This window comes from Pseudophryne corroboree, chromosome 8 (assembly GCF_028390025.1).
Source record: "Pseudophryne corroboree isolate aPseCor3 chromosome 8, aPseCor3.hap2, whole genome shotgun sequence".
Lineage (NCBI taxonomy): Eukaryota > Metazoa > Chordata > Amphibia > Anura > Myobatrachidae > Pseudophryne > Pseudophryne corroboree.
The window spans coordinates 8,997,132-9,015,966 of record NC_086451.1 but is presented as its reverse complement, the minus strand read 5'-3'; the positions used below and the strand labels follow the sequence as shown (position 1 = coordinate 9,015,966).

The 18,835-nt window shown below is 44.1% G+C and overlaps 1 protein-coding gene across 1 annotated transcript in view; it reads right to left on the bottom strand.

Moving 5' to 3' along the window:
* The window catches only part of LOC134948044 (collagen alpha-1(I) chain-like), a 327,117-nt gene that overhangs the window by 51,622 nt on the left and 256,660 nt on the right, over positions 1-18,835 (bottom strand). The window contains exons 30-41 of the mRNA XM_063935802.1: positions 17,978-18,031; positions 15,570-15,614; positions 14,975-15,028; positions 14,840-14,893; positions 14,361-14,414; positions 13,519-13,572; positions 11,965-12,018; positions 11,458-11,502; positions 11,114-11,158; positions 3,862-3,969; positions 3,606-3,659; positions 3,060-3,113 (exon numbers count right to left, since the gene is read on the bottom strand). Coding sequence (XP_063791872.1) covers positions 3,060-3,113; positions 3,606-3,659; positions 3,862-3,969; positions 11,114-11,158; positions 11,458-11,502; positions 11,965-12,018; positions 13,519-13,572; positions 14,361-14,414; positions 14,840-14,893; positions 14,975-15,028; positions 15,570-15,614; positions 17,978-18,031 — 675 coding nt within the window. The remainder of the gene's footprint in view (positions 1-3,059; positions 3,114-3,605; positions 3,660-3,861; positions 3,970-11,113; positions 11,159-11,457; positions 11,503-11,964; positions 12,019-13,518; positions 13,573-14,360; positions 14,415-14,839; positions 14,894-14,974; positions 15,029-15,569; positions 15,615-17,977; positions 18,032-18,835) is intronic.

The window sequence follows — 18,835 nt, the reverse complement described above, 5'->3', positions numbered from 1 at the left end:
AGACAAGCGTGTGAGCGCTTTATCCACCCTAGGGGGTGTTTCCCAACGTGCCCTATCCTCTGGCGGGAAGGGGTACGATGCCAATAACCTTTTAGGGATTATCAGTTTTTTATCGGGAGAAACCCACGCTTCATCACACACTTAATTTAATTCCTCAGATGCAGGAAAAACTACAGGTAGTTTTTTCTCACCAAACATAATACCCCTTTTTAGTGGTACTTGTACTATCAGAAATGTGTAAAACATTTTTCATTGCCTCAATCATGTAACGTGTGGCCCTACTGGAAGTCACATTCGTCTCTTCATCGTCGACACTGGAGTCAGTATCCGTGTCGGCGTCTGTATCTGCCACCTGAGGTAGCGGGCGTTTTAGAGCCCCTGATGGTCTTTGAGACGCCTGGACAGGCACAAGCTGAGTAGCCGGCTGTCTCATGTCATCAACCGTCTTTTGTAAAGAGCTGACACTTTCACGTAATTCCTTCCAGAAGCCCATCCACTCAGGTGTCACTCAGGGGTGACATCTCGATTATAGGCAATTGCTCCGCCTCCACATCATTTTCCTCCTCATACATGTCGACACAGTCGTACCGACATACAGCACACACACAGGGAATGCTCTGATAGAGGACAGGACCCCACTAGCCCTTTGGGGAGACAGAGGGAGAGTATGCCAGCACACACCAGAGCGCTATATATATGTTGGGATAACACTATACAGAGTGTTTTTCCCCTTATAGCTGCTGTTTATATTATACTGCGCCTAATTAGTGCCCCCCCCTCTTGTTTTACCCTTTTCTGTAGTGCAGGACTGCAGGGGAGAGTCAGGGAGACGTCCTTCCAGCGGAGCTGTGAGTGAAAATGGCGCCAGTGTGCTGAGGAGATAGGCTCCGCCCCCTTCTCGGCGGACTTTTCTCCCGCTTTTTTCAGGAATCTGGCAGGGGTTAATATACATCCATATAGCCCTGGGGGTTATATGTGATGTATTTTAGCCAGCCAAGGTGTTCATATGGCTGCTCAGGGCCCCCCCCCCCAGCGCCCTGCACCCATCAGTGACCGGAGCGTGTGGTGTGCATGAGGAGCAATGGCGCACAGCTGCAGTGCTGTGCGCTACCTTGGTGAAGACTGATGTCTTCTGCCGCCGATTTTCCAGACTTCTTCTTGCTTCTGGCTCTGTAAGGGGGCCGGCGGCGCGGTTCTGGGACCGGACTCCGAGGCTGGGCCTGTGTTCGGTCCCTCTGGAGCTAATGGTGTCCAGTAGCCTAAGAAGCCCAAGCTGGCTGCAAGCAGGCAGGTTCGCTTCTTCTCCCCTTAGTCCCTCGATGCAGTGAGCCTGTTGCCAGCAGGTCTCACTGAAAATAAAAAACCTAAAACTAACTTTTCCTAAGAAGCTCAGGAGAGCCCCCTAGATTGCACCCAGCTCGGTCGGGCACAAAAATCTAACTGAGGCTTGGAGGAGGGTCATAGGGGGAGGAGCCAGTGCACACCAGGTAGTCCTAAAGCTTTTCTTTTGTGCCCAGTCTCCTGCGGAGCCGCTATTCCCCATGGTACTTACGGAGTTCCCAGCATCCACTAGGACGTCAGAGAAAAGGGTGATAGAGAGAAAGGAAAGGGGGAGAAATGAAGGGAGAAAAGAAATGAAGGGGAGGGAGAGAGAGGAATTGGGTAGGACAGAAAGAAAGAGATAAGGAGGAACGGGGTAGAGATAAGGAAAGGGGGAGAGAAAGGAAAGAGAGAATGAAGAAAATGGAGAGAGACAGAAAGGAAGGGGAGGAGAAAGATAGGTTGGAGAGAGAGAAAAGGATGGGATAAATATTGAGATAGAGGAGAAAGAGAAATAAGAGACAGTTGCAGAGAGGGAGAGAGAGAGAGAGAGACAAGGGGAATGGGAAATAATATATTACCTAGAGTTATACACTGGGGTGGTCTTCAGTTTGCCAGCTGTCAGGATCCCGGCGCACAGTATACCGGAGCCGGAATCCCAACAGCTGGCATACCGAAACCTTTTCTCCCTCTTGGGGGTCCATGTCCCCCCTGGAGGGAGAATAGATAGCGTGGCCACCGTGCCCGCAAGGGGCTCATAAGCACTCGCACAGCTGTCGGTATGCCGGCAGTCGGAATTCCGGCGCTGGTATGCTGGCCGCCGGGAGCCCGGCTGCCGGCATACCCTACTAAACCCATACACTGAACCCCAGTATTTTTTACACCGAGTAACAAAGTAACAACAACTGACAAAACATCTCATTCTCCCCTTACATCTGTCTGTGGTTAAAATCATTCTCTTCCTTAAGGGTTAATATCTAACAGCTTCCCCTCCCCCCACTCCAGTCAGGAGATGCCATTCTTCTCCCATATATAGGCTACCTTATACCTTGTACAGTATATGGGATGTTTCACTCATTTAGACATGACGTTATATTCAGTAAAATGCTGTCATTGTGCCCCCATGTTTGCTGCCTATAGTCCCCGTCTGATCATCCAGCACCGTCTGTTCCCAGCTACTATATGGGTGAATGAGGAGTTCATGGGGAGTGGTGGTAACGGGGAGCGGCAGCAAAGGCTTTCGGGGCGGGTATCTGCCGTACATGTACATGGCTCCTACAGCGCTACTGCCATATCCGGTCTGCGCAGCCTGAGGCCAGCCCTAGCAGTCAATGTTCCCCGTTGTTGTGTACAGGATGTGAATGTGTACGCAGTTGCGAATGAGTTTGCGATGGTTCCGGTGGACGTCTATCCCCTTTTCTGGGCAGCAGCTTCACTTGCATTGCATCGCAGTTCCCTCGCTGTTGTGTCGGCACTGCGAACGCATCTGAATCAGGCCCTACTGGATATATGTGTGTGTGTATATATATATATATATATATATATATACATATATATATATATATATTTATATATACACCCACATATATCCAGAGCAATCCATGCACAGGAACCAGTAGTACTCTAGTAACACTACACTTATTTTCACCAGGACAACTTCAGCTAATAGGTAGGTTCTGTGTATATGAACGCAACCAAGCATCTCCGGATACATAGATTTAGCATAAACGTGGGGTTACCTGCTCCCCATCCAGCCCACGGACGCCCTGGTCACCGACTATCCCAATGGCACCCTGAAACAGAAAGAAAGTGACATTTGTTGTCCCCACATCCAGAATGAAGTTATCAGTTGTGTACGATATAACTGATCTTTGATACAGTGTTTCATCACATCTCCGGGACTGGTCCAGGAGATGTACACATCAGGTTTATTTTCATCCATTTCTCTCCTCTTCCAAATGTCAGCGACAGGGTGAGTGGCTGCAAACTGGTGGGTTTCCCTGGGGACCCCCACACAAAAGGGCCACGGGGAAAGTACCGCCTTACTAGGCATGCCATACTTTTCCAGCTCCTCTAGGGAGGGACTAACAGAAAGGACACATTAACCTCATCACTGCTGGAACGCACACGGCTATAGCTGCACCTGCCGTCTCAGCAATATTGAAAAAAATAAATAAATATAAATATATATATATAATATTTTTTTTTATCTGATTTTTTTGACTATTAAACTGTTGTTAACATTCCATAACAGTGGCAGCTGACATTCCTTCAGACATCCTCACCTTGTCTCCTTTCTCACCAGGCGGTCCTTCTACCCCAGCTGGTCCCTCTCGACCCTGAAACAGAAGCGAAACGCAGCCTTACTGTACCAAACCTCACAACGCATTGAGGTGAAACGTACGTCTCACCCACGCACAGTGATGGAACTGGGCAGTTTAAGAGGCTACCGTTACTGCCCAAAACAAAGATGGAAGCTGACTGCGAGTTGTTACCATACGATGTCCACTACCATAAGTGATTTAGTGGGAAAACACTTACCGGGTATCCTGAAGGGCCGATAGTGCCTTCTTCTCCAGGTGGCCCATGGTCCCCAGGGTCCCCCATCTTTCCAGGTTGCCCATTAGGCCCTATATTGCCAGGTGGGCCCTAAATAAGGGAGAAATAATTCTGTTAGTTATAGAAGGACTGTATCATTGGTAGCAACGAGGTGCATGGCTCATTATCCTGTAGATCACATGATTGTGGCGACCAATAGTATACAGGTAGATGGCTGTACCGGCAGTAACACTGATACAGTACGCTAAATGGATATACCGACAGTAACAATGATACAGTACACTAGATGTATATACCGGCAGTAACAATGATACAGTACACTAGATGGATATACCAGCAGTAACAGTGGTACAGTACACTAGATGGATACACTGACAGAAACAATGATACAGTACGCTAGATGGATATATCGGCAGTAACAATGATACAGTACACTAGATGGATACACCGGCAGTAGCAATGATACAGTACGCTAGATGGATATATTGGCAGTAACAATTATACAGTACGCCCGATATATATACCGGCAGTAACAATGGTACAGTATGCTAGATGGATATATCGGCAGTAACAATGATACAGTACACTAGATGGATATACCGGCAGTAACAATGATACAGTACACTAGATGGATACACTGACAGTAACAATGATACAGTATGCTAGATGGATACACTGGCAGAAACAGTGATACAGTACACTAGATGGATAAACTGACAATAACAATGGTACAGTACACTAGATGAATACACTGACAGTAACAATGATACAGTACGCTAGATGGATATACCGGCAGTAACAATGATACAGTACACTAGATGTATATACCGGCAGTAACAATGACACAGTACACTAGATGGATACACCGGCAGTAACAATGATACAGTACACTAGATGTATATACCAGCAGTAACAATGATACAGTACACTAGATAGATATACCAGCAGTAACAGTGATACAGTACACTAGATGGATACACTGACAGTAACAATGATACAGTACGCTAGATGGATATATCGGCAGTAACAATGATACAGTACACTAGATGGATACACCGGCAGTAGCAATGATACAGTACGCTAGATGGATATATCAGCACAATGATACAGTACACTAGATGGATATATCAGCAGTAACAATGATACAGTACGCCCGATGTATATACCGGCAGTAACAATGATACAGTACACTAGATGGATACACTGACAGTAACAATGATACAGTACACTAGATGGATATACCAGCAGTAACAATAATACAGTACACTAGATGTATATACCGGCAGTAACAATTATACAGTATACTAGATGGATACACCGGCAGTAACAATGGTACAGAACACTAGATGGATATACTGACAGTAACAGTGATACAGTACACTAGATGGATATACCGGCAGTAACAGTGATACAGTACACTAGATGGATATACCGGCAGTAACAGTGATACAGTACACTAGATGGATACACTGACAGTAACAATGATACAGTATGCTAGATGGATATACCGGCAGTAACAATGATACAGTACACTAGATGTATATACCGGCAGTAACAATTATACAGTACACTAGATGGATACACTGACAGTAACAATTATACAGTACGTTACATGGATACACCGGCAGTAACAATGATACAGTACACTAGATGGATATACCGGCAGTAACAATGGTACAGTACACTAGATGGATACACTGACAGTAACAATGATACAGTACGCTAGATGTATATACCAGCAGTAACAATGATACAGTACACTAGATGTATATACTGACAGTAACAATGATACAGTACGCTAGATGTATATACCAGCAGTAACAATTATACAGTACACTAGATAGATATACCAGCAGTAACAGTGATACAGTACACTAGATGAATACATTGACAGTAACAATGATACAGTACACTAGATGTATATACTGACAGTAACAATGATACAGTATGCTAGATGTATATACCAGCAGTAACAATTATACAGTACACTAGATAGATATACCAGCAGTAACAGTGATACAGTACACTAGATGTATATACCGGCAGTAACAATGATACAGTACACTAGATAGATACACCAGCAGTAACAGTGATACAGTACACTAGATGGATACACTGACAGTAACAATGATACAGTACGCTAGATGGATATATCAGCAGTAACAATGATACAGTACACTAGATGGATATATCAGCAGTAACAATGATACAGTACGCCCGATGTATATACCGGCAGTAACAGTGATACAGTACACTAGATGGATACACTGACAGTAACAATGATACAGTATGCTAGATGGATATACCGGCAGTAACACTGATACAGTACACTAGATTGATACACTGACAGTAACAGTGATACAGTACACTAGATGGATATATCGGCAGTAACAATGATACAGTACACTAGATGGATACACTTACAGTAACAATGATACAGTACGCTAGATGTATATATCAGCAGTAACAATGATACAGTACACTAGATGGATATATCAGCAGTAACAATGATACAGTACGCCCAATGTCTATACCGGCAGTAACAGTGATACAGTACACTAGATGGATACACTGACAGTAACACTGATACAGTACGCTAGATAGATATACCAGCAGTAACAGTGATACAGTACACTAGATAGATATACCAGCAGTAACAGTGATACAGTACACTAGATGTATACACCGGCAGTAACAATGACACAGTACACTAGATGGATACACTGACAGTAACAATGATACAGTACACTAGATGGATACACTGACAGTAACAATGATACAGTACGCTAGATGGATATATCAGCAGTAACAATGATACAGTACGCTAGATGGATATATCAGCAGTAACAATGATACAGTACGCCTGATGTATATACCGGCAGTAACAGTGATACAGTACACTAGATGGATATACCAGCAGTAACAGTGATACAGTACACTAGATAAATATACCAGCAGTAACAATGATACAGTACACTAGATGTATATACTGACAGTAACAGTGATACAGTACACTAGATGGATATACCGGCAGTAGCAATGATACAGTACACTAGATGGATACACCGGCAATAACAATGGTACAGTACACTAGATGGATACATTGACAGTAACAATGATACAGTACACTAGATGGATATACCAGCAGTAACAATGATACAGTACACTAGATGGATATACCGGCAGTAACAATGATACAGTACACTAGATGTATATACCAGCAGTAACAATGATACAGTACACTAGATGGATATACCGGCAGTAACAATGATACAGTACACTAGATGTATATACCAGCAGTAACAATGATACAGTACACTAGATGTATATACCGACAGTAACAGTGATACAGTACACTAGATGTATACACTGACAGTAACAATGATACAGTACACTAGATGTATATACCGACAGTAACAGTGATACAGTACACTAGATGGATATACCGGCAGTAACAATGGTACAGTACACTAGATGTATATACCGACAGTAACAGTGATACAGTACACTAGATGGATATACCGGCAGTAACAATGATACAGTACACTAAATGGATATACCGGCAGTAACAATGGTACAGTACACTAGATGGATATACCGGCAGTAACAGTGATACAGTACACTAGATGGATACACTGACAGTAACAATGATACAGTACACTAGATGTATATACCGACAGTAACAGTGATACAGTACACTAGATGGATACACCGGCAGTAACAATGGTACAGTACACTAGATGGATATACCGGCAGTAACAATGATACAGTACACTAGATGGATACACTGACAGTAACAATGATACAGTACACTAGATGGTTACACTGACAGTAACAATGATACAGTACGCTAGATGTATATACCGACAGTAACAGTGATACAGTACACTAGATGGATATACCGGCAGTAACAGTGATACAGTACACTAGATGTATATACCGGCAGTAACAATGATACAGTACACTAGATGGATATACTGGCAGTAACAGTGATACAGTACACTAGATGTATACACCGGCAGTAACAATGATACAGTACACTAGATGGATACACTGACAGTAACAATGATACAGTACACTAGATGGATATATCAGCAGTAACAATGATACAGTACACTAGATGTATATACCAGCAGTAACAATGATACAGTACACTAGATAGATATACCAGCAGTATCAGTGATACAGTACACTAGATGGATATACCGGCAGTAACAGTGATACAGTACACTAGATGGATACACTGACAGTAACAATGATACAGTACACTAGATGGATATACCGGTAGTAACAATGATACAGTACACTAGATGGATACACTGACAGTAACAATGATACAGTACACTAGATGGATATACCGGCAGTAACAATGATACAGTACACTAGATGGATACACTGACAGTAACAATGACACAGTACACTAGATGGATATACCGGCAGTAACAGTGATACAGTACACTAGATGGATATACCAGCAGTAACAATGATACAGTACACTAGATAGATATACCAGCAGTAACAGTGATACAGTACACTAGATGGATACACTGACAGTAACAATGATACAGTACACTAGATGGATATACCAGCAGTAACAACGATACAGTACACTAGATAGATATACCAGCAGTAACAATGATACAGTACACTAGATGTATATACCAGCAGTAACAATGATACAGTACACTAGATAGATATACCAGCAGTAACAGTGATACAGTACACTATATAGATATACCAGCAGTAACAGTGATACAGTACACTAGATGGATACACTGACAGTAACAATGATACAGTACACTAGATGGATATACCGGCAGTAACAGTGATACAGTACACTAGATGTATATACCGGCAGTAACAATGATACAGTACACTAGATGGATATACCGGCAGTAACAGTGATACAGTACACTAGATGTATACACCGGCAGTAACAATGATACAGTACACTAGATGGATATATCAGCAGTAACAATGATACAGTACACTAGATGTATATACCAGCAGTAACAATGATACAGTACACTAGATAGATATACCAGGAGTAACAATGATACAGTACACTAGATGTATATACCGGCAGTAACAATGTTACAGTACACTAGATGGATACACTGACAGTAACAATGATACAGTACACTAGATGGATATACCGGCAGTAACAGTGATACAGTACACTAGATGGATATATCAGCAGTAACAATGATACAGTACACTAGATGTATATACCAGCAGTAACAATGATACAGTACACTAGATAGATATACCAGGAGTAACAATGATACAGTACACTAGATGTATATACCGGCAGTAACAATGTTACAGTACACTAGATGGATACACTGACAGTAACAATGGTACAGTACACTAGATGGATACACCGGCAGTAACAGTGATACAGTACACTAGATGGATACACTGACAGTAACAATGACACAGTACACTAGATGGATATACCGGCAGTAACAGTGATACAGTACACTAGATGGATATACCAGCAGTAACAATGATACAGTACACTAGATAGATATACCAGCAGTAACAGTGATACAGTACACTAGATGGATACACTGACAGTAACAATGATACAGTACACTAGATGGATATACCAGCAGTAACAATGATACAGTACACTAGATGTATATACCAGCAGTAACAATGATACAGTACACTAGATAGATATACCAGCAGTAACAGTGATACAGTACACTAGATGGATACACTGACAGTAACAATGATACAGTACACTAGATGGATATACCGGCAGTAACAGTGATACAGTACACTAGATGGATATACCGGCAGTAACAGTGATACAGTACACTAGATGTATACACCGGCAGTAACAATGATACAGTACACTAGATGGATATATCAGCAGTAACAATGATACAGTACACTAGATGTATATACCAGCAGTAACAATGATACAGTACACTAGATAGATATACCAGCAGTAACAGTGATACAGTACACTAGATGGATATACCGGCAGTAACAGTGATACAGTACACTAGATGGATACACTGACAGTAACAATGATACAGTACACTAGATGGATATACCGGCAGTAACAATGATACAGTACACTAGATGGATACACTGACAGTAACAATGATACAGTACACTAGATGGATATACCGGCAGTAACAATGATACAGTACACTAGATGTATATACCAGCAATAACAATGATACAGTACACTAGATAGATATACCGGCAGTAACAGTGATACAGTACACTAGATGGATACACTGACAGTAACAATGATACAGTACACTAGATGGATATACCGGCAGTAACAGTAATACAGTACACTAGATGGATATACCGGCAGTAACAATGATACAGTACACTAGATGGATATACCGGCAGTAACAGTAATACAGTACACTAGATGGATATACCGGCAGTAACAATGATACAGTACACTAGATGTATACACCGGCAGTAACAATGATACAGTACACTAGATGTATACACCGGCAGTAACAATGACACAGTACACTAGATGTATATACCAGCAGTAACAGTAATACAGTACACTAGATGTATACACTGACAGTAACAATGATACAGTACACTAGATGTATACACCGGCAGTAACAATGATACAGTACACTAGATGTATACACCGGCAGTAACAGTGATACAGTACACTAGATGGATACACTGACAGTAACAATGATACAGTACACTAGATGGATATATCGGCAGTAACAGTGATACAGTACACTAGATGGATACACTGACAGTAACAATGATACAGTACACTAGATGGATATACCGGCAGTAACAGTAATACAGTACACTAGATGGATATACCGGCAGTAACAATGATACAGTACACTAGATGGATATACCGGCAGTAACAGTAATACAGTACACTAGATGGATATACCGGCAGTAACAATGATACAGTACACTAGATGTATACACCGGCAGTAACAATGATACAGTACACTAGATGTATACACCGGCAGTAACAATGATACAGTACACTAGATGGATATACCGGCAGTAACAGTAATACAGTACACTAGATGTATACACTGACAGTAACAATGATACAGTACACTAGATGTATACACCGGCAGTAACAATGATACAGTACACTAGATGTATACACCGGCAGTAACAATGACACAGTACGTTACATGGATACACCGGCAGTAGCAATGATACAGTTGTAATGAAGCCACTGAAGCCTCGCTATGTGTTATGAACTTACCGGTGGACCCGGCATACCCTGGTCTCCCGTCTCCCCCATACGGCCCTGGAAATCGGGAACAGAAATAAGTAAGGAGAGTAGATACACATCCTGATATACACCGACGTGCAGAGACAATTACTGTGACAGTGTATGAGGTGCAATGAGGAAGCAGCGATACATCATTTGGCGGAACACCGAGATTTGCCGATGATACAAGTATGTTACTAGTGCATATAAGTAAGGTTTAATATTGATATATATGATTACATACAGGAGGTATATGTCACACAGTTCTTAGGGGATATAATATATAACTGGAAGCACTGTGACCATTAGTAGCACATTGTAATTATTACTATTACCTGTGATCCGAGAGTTCCTCTCTCCCCCTGCGGTCCTGGCGGTCCCTAAATAATACGATATAGGGACCTTCATTAGTGATATCCTAAGTGTCTGCCATGATCACATGCAGTACTATGTATACATATAGATATAGGACAGAAATACAGTCACTTATCATTTCACATTCTTATTGCTCCTGATTTCATAGTGGTGTTTTCAGGCATTTTTATTTCTCAGCTTTTGGGCCACGTATTGGCTTGTGCCCAGCGGTTCCTGTGGCAGCCCGTCAGTGCAGGGCCAGTGGAGTTGTATGTCAGGCCACTGCATGGACTGCGTGGTCCTAGTGCCCCCTGTTGGGTTTCCCCTGGATACTTCCTCCCACAGTACACAACACACCAGGCAGGCTAGTTGGCTTCTGGGGTGTGTCTGCATCAGGGGATGTTAGACTGTGGCCCCTGAATGTAACTGAATGGCCGTCTCTGATAGTACATCATTATATTATGGATGACAATTTAACGTGCATATACCTTTAGGCCGACTTTTCCCGGCAGTCCCGGTATCCCAGGAGGTCCCATCTCCCCCTAATAATGTAGAAAGAGACTAGATTGATTTGGTAAACATAAAACAATTGACAAACCGCGCTGATCTCTGACAAGATGCTCAATCGGAGAAAGGGAAATTCAGTTTTCAGGGACAGGATTATTTACACTCACTAGCAGAGGTGGGAATGTCACATTTAGGTAGGTGTACCTCATTTTGCAGGTAGGTGCACCCCATGCTGCAGGTAGGTGCACATTATTTTGTTCTATGCATAATGAATTGAGCTGTGTAACCTGTCAGCGGTGCTAGAAACCCAAAGTAATCACTATATTTATAATGGAACGCAGCGACAATGTGATTAGACTGCACCCGGCAGCTGGGCTCATTGCTACGGGCCTGTTGCACAAGGAATTCACACGCAGAAGAGACGTATATTGCACAGGGATATGAATGCTGAAAATCCCTTCATGCGTCATCTGTGTGCACTCCATGCGAAACGCGTCAGTTTATTGCAAATCACAGACGTGACCACGCAAAGCGAGTCTGTTACGTGAACTCCTCTCTCGGCAAACCATGGGGCACTACAATCCCCATCAGGACAGTTATTTTGTATTTGATCATAACCTACGCTCTTGTATATTAACACCCCCTCCCAGAGACAAAAACATGTTAAAAAATGCTTTTTAGTTATGTATTGTACAGTTACTTCACATTGACGGGAGACATATTTAGGAACGTGGTAGCACGGACGGTGTAGTGGTTAGCATTGCTGCCTCACACCACTGAGGTCATGGGTTTGATTCCTACCATGGCCCTAACTGTGTGGAGTTTGTATATTCTCCCCGTACTTGCGTGGGTTTCCTCCGGGTACTCCGGTTTCCTCCCACAATCCAAATATATACTGGTAGGTTAATCGGCTCCCAACAAAAATTAACCTTAGCGTGAATGTGTCTGCGGGTACATGTGATAGGGAATATAGATTGTAAGCTCAGCTGGTGCAGGGACTGATGTGAATGGCTGAATAGTCTCTGTAAAGCGCTGCGGAATATGTGTGCGCTATATAAGTAACTGGTAATAAAATAAATAATAATATAATTAAATACTGGAATTGCCGCTGTAAATTAATGACTGCTGGCAAAAGATATGTAATTTCAATAAATGCCACGGGTTCTATTCTCCCTCGGGTGGTGGCGTGGACCCACCACCTGAGTGAGAATAGCGGGGGTCGGTCGGTATTCTGGCGTCGGGATTCTGAACGCCGGTATATTAAGTACATCCCATCTACATTGCATCTATTAATACATTAGATGTTTATAATGATACTTTATGCTTATTATGATTACATACAGTATATATAGTGACAGGCAATATCCGCGCTGTGTGAGGTTTCGTGCTGTGTCTCTCAGCTACTAACACCACAGGGGTGTATCTCTGTATGTCGCACACTTGGCTTCCTATGTCAATATTAGCCAATCATCTCTGCACAAGTCATATCCGCCGGGTGTGCGGCCGGCATAGAGGGTCAGAAGAGAGAGCCTTACCTTCTCGCCCATGTGCCCTGTCCGTCCTCTCTCGCCAGAAGGACCAGGGAAGCCCTAGGGTGGAAAATATCAGTAATCAAATCTCATCCCTTCATATTCTGTAGCCCAACTTCTCATTCCTGTCCCTGATATGAGGCTATGTTGAGGCTGGCGTATTGATAACTGAGCACATACACGCACCGTATCCTGCCTCCGGAAAAATAGGCCCTATTTAAAGGATGCCGCATTTTCCGGTGACAGGACAATATAGAGGTGAACAGGAGGAACCTGATGTTTATTTCAATGCAAATTATGCCAACATTATTTGACGTCTCCTTGTTTTTATGTGAACTTCTAGGCTGGCGTTTGCAGTTCTAGTATGCCCACACGCCCAAGCAGGCCGAGATAGGACTTGCTGGGACTTGTATCTCCCGAGTGCCATAGGGAATTCCACCCCATGCCGATCACATTATGATAGGGAGACAGCCTGGCACGGGCTGGTGGCAGTGGCGAGTGATGCCAGCTTGCCGTGCCACCCTACACCAAGTGAAACCAGTGAAACCAGCCCAGGCTTAATAAAATGGTCACATAGAGCATTCCGTGGTATATCCTTTATATTTGTGTAGTGTATAATATTCCTGCCCGGAAATAGTCTACAACTCACTATAGATCAGAGTGAATGGACTGGCTCTTGATTGCCACCCGGTGGCCACATCAGGTTCTGCGGCTGCTTGGATGTATTTTGTTTGGTTGATTTATTGGCCTACCCAACCCATACTGTATGTCTTCCCAATGGAGACCACACACCCGCAATCCCACCCCAGGAAAAATATCCCGTGACGAATCACAATCTAAACACTTACATACATGCCCACAGGTCCTTGGGGTCCTTCCGGTCCTTGTTTTCCAGTAAAGCCCTGTAAGAAAATACAGCATTCTCATTACCACTCCCAGCTCAGCCGGTGACCCGGCATATTGACACTTAGGGTCTATTGGTTGCTGTGACCTCCATTTTTTGCAGCGATCAAATCCAATACAACTCTATTTTAATTATTTAGTAACATGAATTGTGGGGCCAGCTAGTACGATTCGGGGGTCCGCAACCCAGTTGTAGTGCCGCACGTGTGTTTGTTGAGCGGGTGAAATTCCAGTGAATTTTCGAGCCGCTCTACTCATAGTGGTCAATAATGGATTACTGGTTTGCATTGGCAAGTGAAAACTTGTGGACCAACTTCTGTGGTTCTCCCTGTATTATTAAAGATCTCTAAATATCTATATTAGTAATATTACATATATTTGAGTGCATTGTTCATTTAAGTATCCTGCATGTCATTGTACTTACCCTTTCTCCATGAGGTCCAGGCTCTGCATCCATCCCTGGTCTACCAGGTGGACCCTAGAATAAAATAGAATCACTATGACGTGGTCGCTGTTAGAACATCTTGTGTGAAGCCTGGTAGAAAAGAGGTCTACTCACGGCTGGTCCTGGGGGTCCGTTTCTGCCTTTCTCCCCACGTGGTCCCGCCAGACCCTGCAAATGGTATGGGAACAAAGTCTTCTTAGAATAGTTCAGGGCACCAATAGCTAAGGCTGCTCTTTTTGGAGTAGGCTCCTCATCAAATATTTTCCAGCTAGGTCATGCGGGATCTCGTACTATAAGCCTCTGTGCAGCCAAAGAGCCCTGGTAATCACTAGCGAGATCAGCCATTATAACTGGCCACAGCTGGCAAACCCACTATCGGCTATTAATGTCTAAGTGCTGCCGCTGTATTACTGTACTAAATCAGTTACCTAATGTAACTTAAATATGTTTTTGCATCTGTTTATGGATGGGTGACAACTTTATTGATTGGCTTAGGAGGTCAGAGTTTGTCTGTCTGTCATCGCCATGCAGTTGGGATGTAGTTGTAATGTGGTTTGCAGTCTCCTAGGTAACAATCATTTTTGCTGAATTGGCAGATTGCAACAAAGAACACGGATAGTGATTTCACAGCAAATATAAATGTTGCAATGATGCAGACTCAGGTCCTAGTCATTAGAAAATGTTACCTATTCCCAATATGAATACTTACGTTCGTTCCCCTGCTCCCAGATACCCCTGGCGCACCTGCAGGCCCCTGAGGTAAGAGGAGGACATTAGACACCGTTAGAGGCCGTTGCTATATATACACTCAGAGGAGCACAGCCAGTAATGACATCCTGCGATAATCGTGCATTGTACAGTATCATGCAGCCGATATCACGGCCCAAGCGCGGCAACAGACACGACGTGATATGCCAGAGAAAGACCCCAAACTGTAACATTATAGGAAGAATTATTTCCATGATATCTGCAGCTGCTAAAGGATCTTTCTTTATGCAAACAATGGGGGTCATTCCGAGTTGTTCGCTCGCAAGTGGATTTTAGCAGATTTACTCACGCTAAGCCGCCGCCTACTGGGAGTGAATCTTAGCATCTTAAAATTGCGAACGATGTATTCGCAATATTGCGATTACACACCTCGTAGCAGTTTCTGAGTAGCTCCAGACTTACTCGGCATCTGCGATCATTTCACTGCTTGTCGTTCCTGGTTTGACGTCACAAACACACCCAGCGTTCGCCCAGACACTCCCCCGTTTCTCCGGCCACTCCTGCGTTTTTTCCGGAAACGGTAGCGTTTTTTCCCACATGCCCATAAAACGGCCAGTTTCCGCCCAGTAACACCCATTTCCTGTCAATCACATTACGATCGCCAGAACGATGAAGATGCCGTGAGTAAAATTCCTAAGTACATAGCAAATTTACTTGGCGCAGTCGCAGTGCGGACATTGCACATGCGCATTAAGCGGAAAATCGCTGCGATGCGAAGATTTTTACCGAGCGAACAACTCGGAATGACCCCCAATGTGAGGAGACATAAGGTGGATGAGCAGAAGGTTGGAGAGGTCTGAGGAGAGGGAGATCTGAGGAGAACTCTTCTGCCAACGCGGAATGACCCAGGGCGAGATCTGCCAAGCCGTGGAGCGAGATAAAGCACCAGCCAATCAGCTCCTAACTGCCACGTTACAGGCTGGGTTTGAAAAATGGCAGGAGCTGATTGGCTGCTACTTTATCTCTCTCCACTTTATTTCTCTCCAAAGCTTAGTACATCTGCCCCCTGTCTGAAACGCAGGAGTCTTCTGGACATTGCAGGAGAGAAGGCAAGTGTGGTATTAACGGTATCCGGTCTCTAGGTCGACAGTCATTACGTCAACAGGGTTTCTGGGTCAACATGATCACTAGGTTGACATGTTCTAGGTCGACATGACAAAAGGTCAACATGAGTTTTTCACTTTTTTTTCCTTCATTTTATGAACTTTTTCATACTTTATGATCCACGTGGACTACAATTAGGCACGGTAACCTTGCCCGAAGCAAGGGACACGGTACTTGTGTCGACCTATTTTGGATGTTGACTTAGTTACTATTGACCTATAGTGTGATCGGCCCTATGAACAACACCCGGTATTTGGTTTGAAGTAGAATTGAGACATTGAAAAAAAACCTCGGTCATAAAACTTTGTGGTCCCACACAGTGGCTCGGGAACTCAAATGGTTTGAGGTAAACGTCACACCCTATCACATGCCAAGCAAGGGATTTCAACACCAGACCTCCTATACCATATACACTATGGGGGTCATTCTGACCCGATTGCTGCAGTTTGTCGCAGCGCAGCGATCGGGTCAGAACTGCGCATGCGCCAGCGCATGGCAGCAGTCGTTGCCTAGCGATCGCCTCTGAGACAGAGGCGGTCGCTGGGCGGAAGGGGGCTCCGTTTAGGGGGAGCGGTCCGGCCAACGCAGGCGTGGCCGGACCGTTGGGCGGGGGGCGGGCCGCGGCGGCTGCGTGACGTTACACGCAGCCGCTGCGGGCCAGGGAGCAATGAGTAGCTCCCGGCCAGCACGCTAAAGCTGCGCTGGTTGGGAGCTACTCTTGAAGTGCAAAGGCATCGCCGCTGTGCGATGGCTTTGCACTTCTGCGAGGGGGGGGGGGCGGCACTGCTGGCGTCCCCCCGCATGTCTGAGTTCATGATCGTAGCTGTGCTAAATTTAGCACAGCTACGATCAACTCGGAATGACCCCCAATACCATACGCACACACTTAATTTTTGAATTATCACTAATTGCATCATTTTTGTAACCTTGTCATTAATAACTTTCAGATAAATCCCATTGTATTTAAAAAACACATACTGCTCCGCATGCCATGCAGAGAACTCAAACTCCCAACCTCATACACCACAGCCTGTAACACTGTATACTGTAACACAACAATGAGAGAGGAAGAACACACTCTGTACACATTACCAGTAACACTGTATACCCAACACCACAACAATAAGGAGACAGGAAGTAAAACAGTAAAGGAAGAGGCTAGAAAGATGCTGGGACTTGTGGTGCGCCAGGTACAGGTCCAAGCGCCATGCCAAATAATGGGTATATATAGTGCATAGTGGGAACCTGTGTACCAGGCAGTCCTTCTGCGCCCTCCGAACCTGGAACACCCCGATGACCCTGTGCGGGGACAAAGAGAATTAACTGTTTATATGTAGCACAAGATGATGGTTATACAGGAGGGGGGTGGGGGGGTGGGGGTCTGTAAACTGTATACTCAAGTGGTACAAAACACTATCACCACCTGCTAGACCGCAAAACAGACCTACAGTAATCTAAAACCAGCACTGAAGTACATAATGAGCAAAATATATATTAAACCAGTTAAAGTATAACAACACAATTAGGGCCAAATTCCATTAGCTGCAAAATTGCAGTAATTTACTGTGATTGCCGTTTTCGTTGCTTTTGCTGCTTTTTTGCAGCAAAAACTGGCTTTTCGCATGTATGCACGCTCTTGCAATTCGCCTTTTCAATTGCAAATTCGCATCCCCCCCCCCCCCCCCCCCCCCTGCAAATGTGTCTTTCTCTTCTCTTTCTTCTTACAGGGTACTTTCCCCCCACTGTGTGCTATTCCCGTAATGTGTACCTCAATTGGTTGCACACCCTGCCAGCAGTAACCTATGCAGTGCGCCCCACATGGCTGCCTCGGATGGTTCCCCTGTGGGCGGGGTGTGCTTCATTTGGATCTTTCCATGCAGGGTATAGCATACGCCTACACACGTGTCAGTTCATACATGCATTTAGCCCCTGTATGGCTCATCTCCCACTGTGTAACCTTGTAGTGCGCCCAACATGGCTGCCTTATCTGGTGCGCTTGTGGATGGGATGAAAAATGCGCGGACCTGATGGTTTTATTGGAACCCTACTCTGAACTTAAGGACTCTGCAATCTCCCCATTTTGTGTTCTTTTCTAGGGGTGGA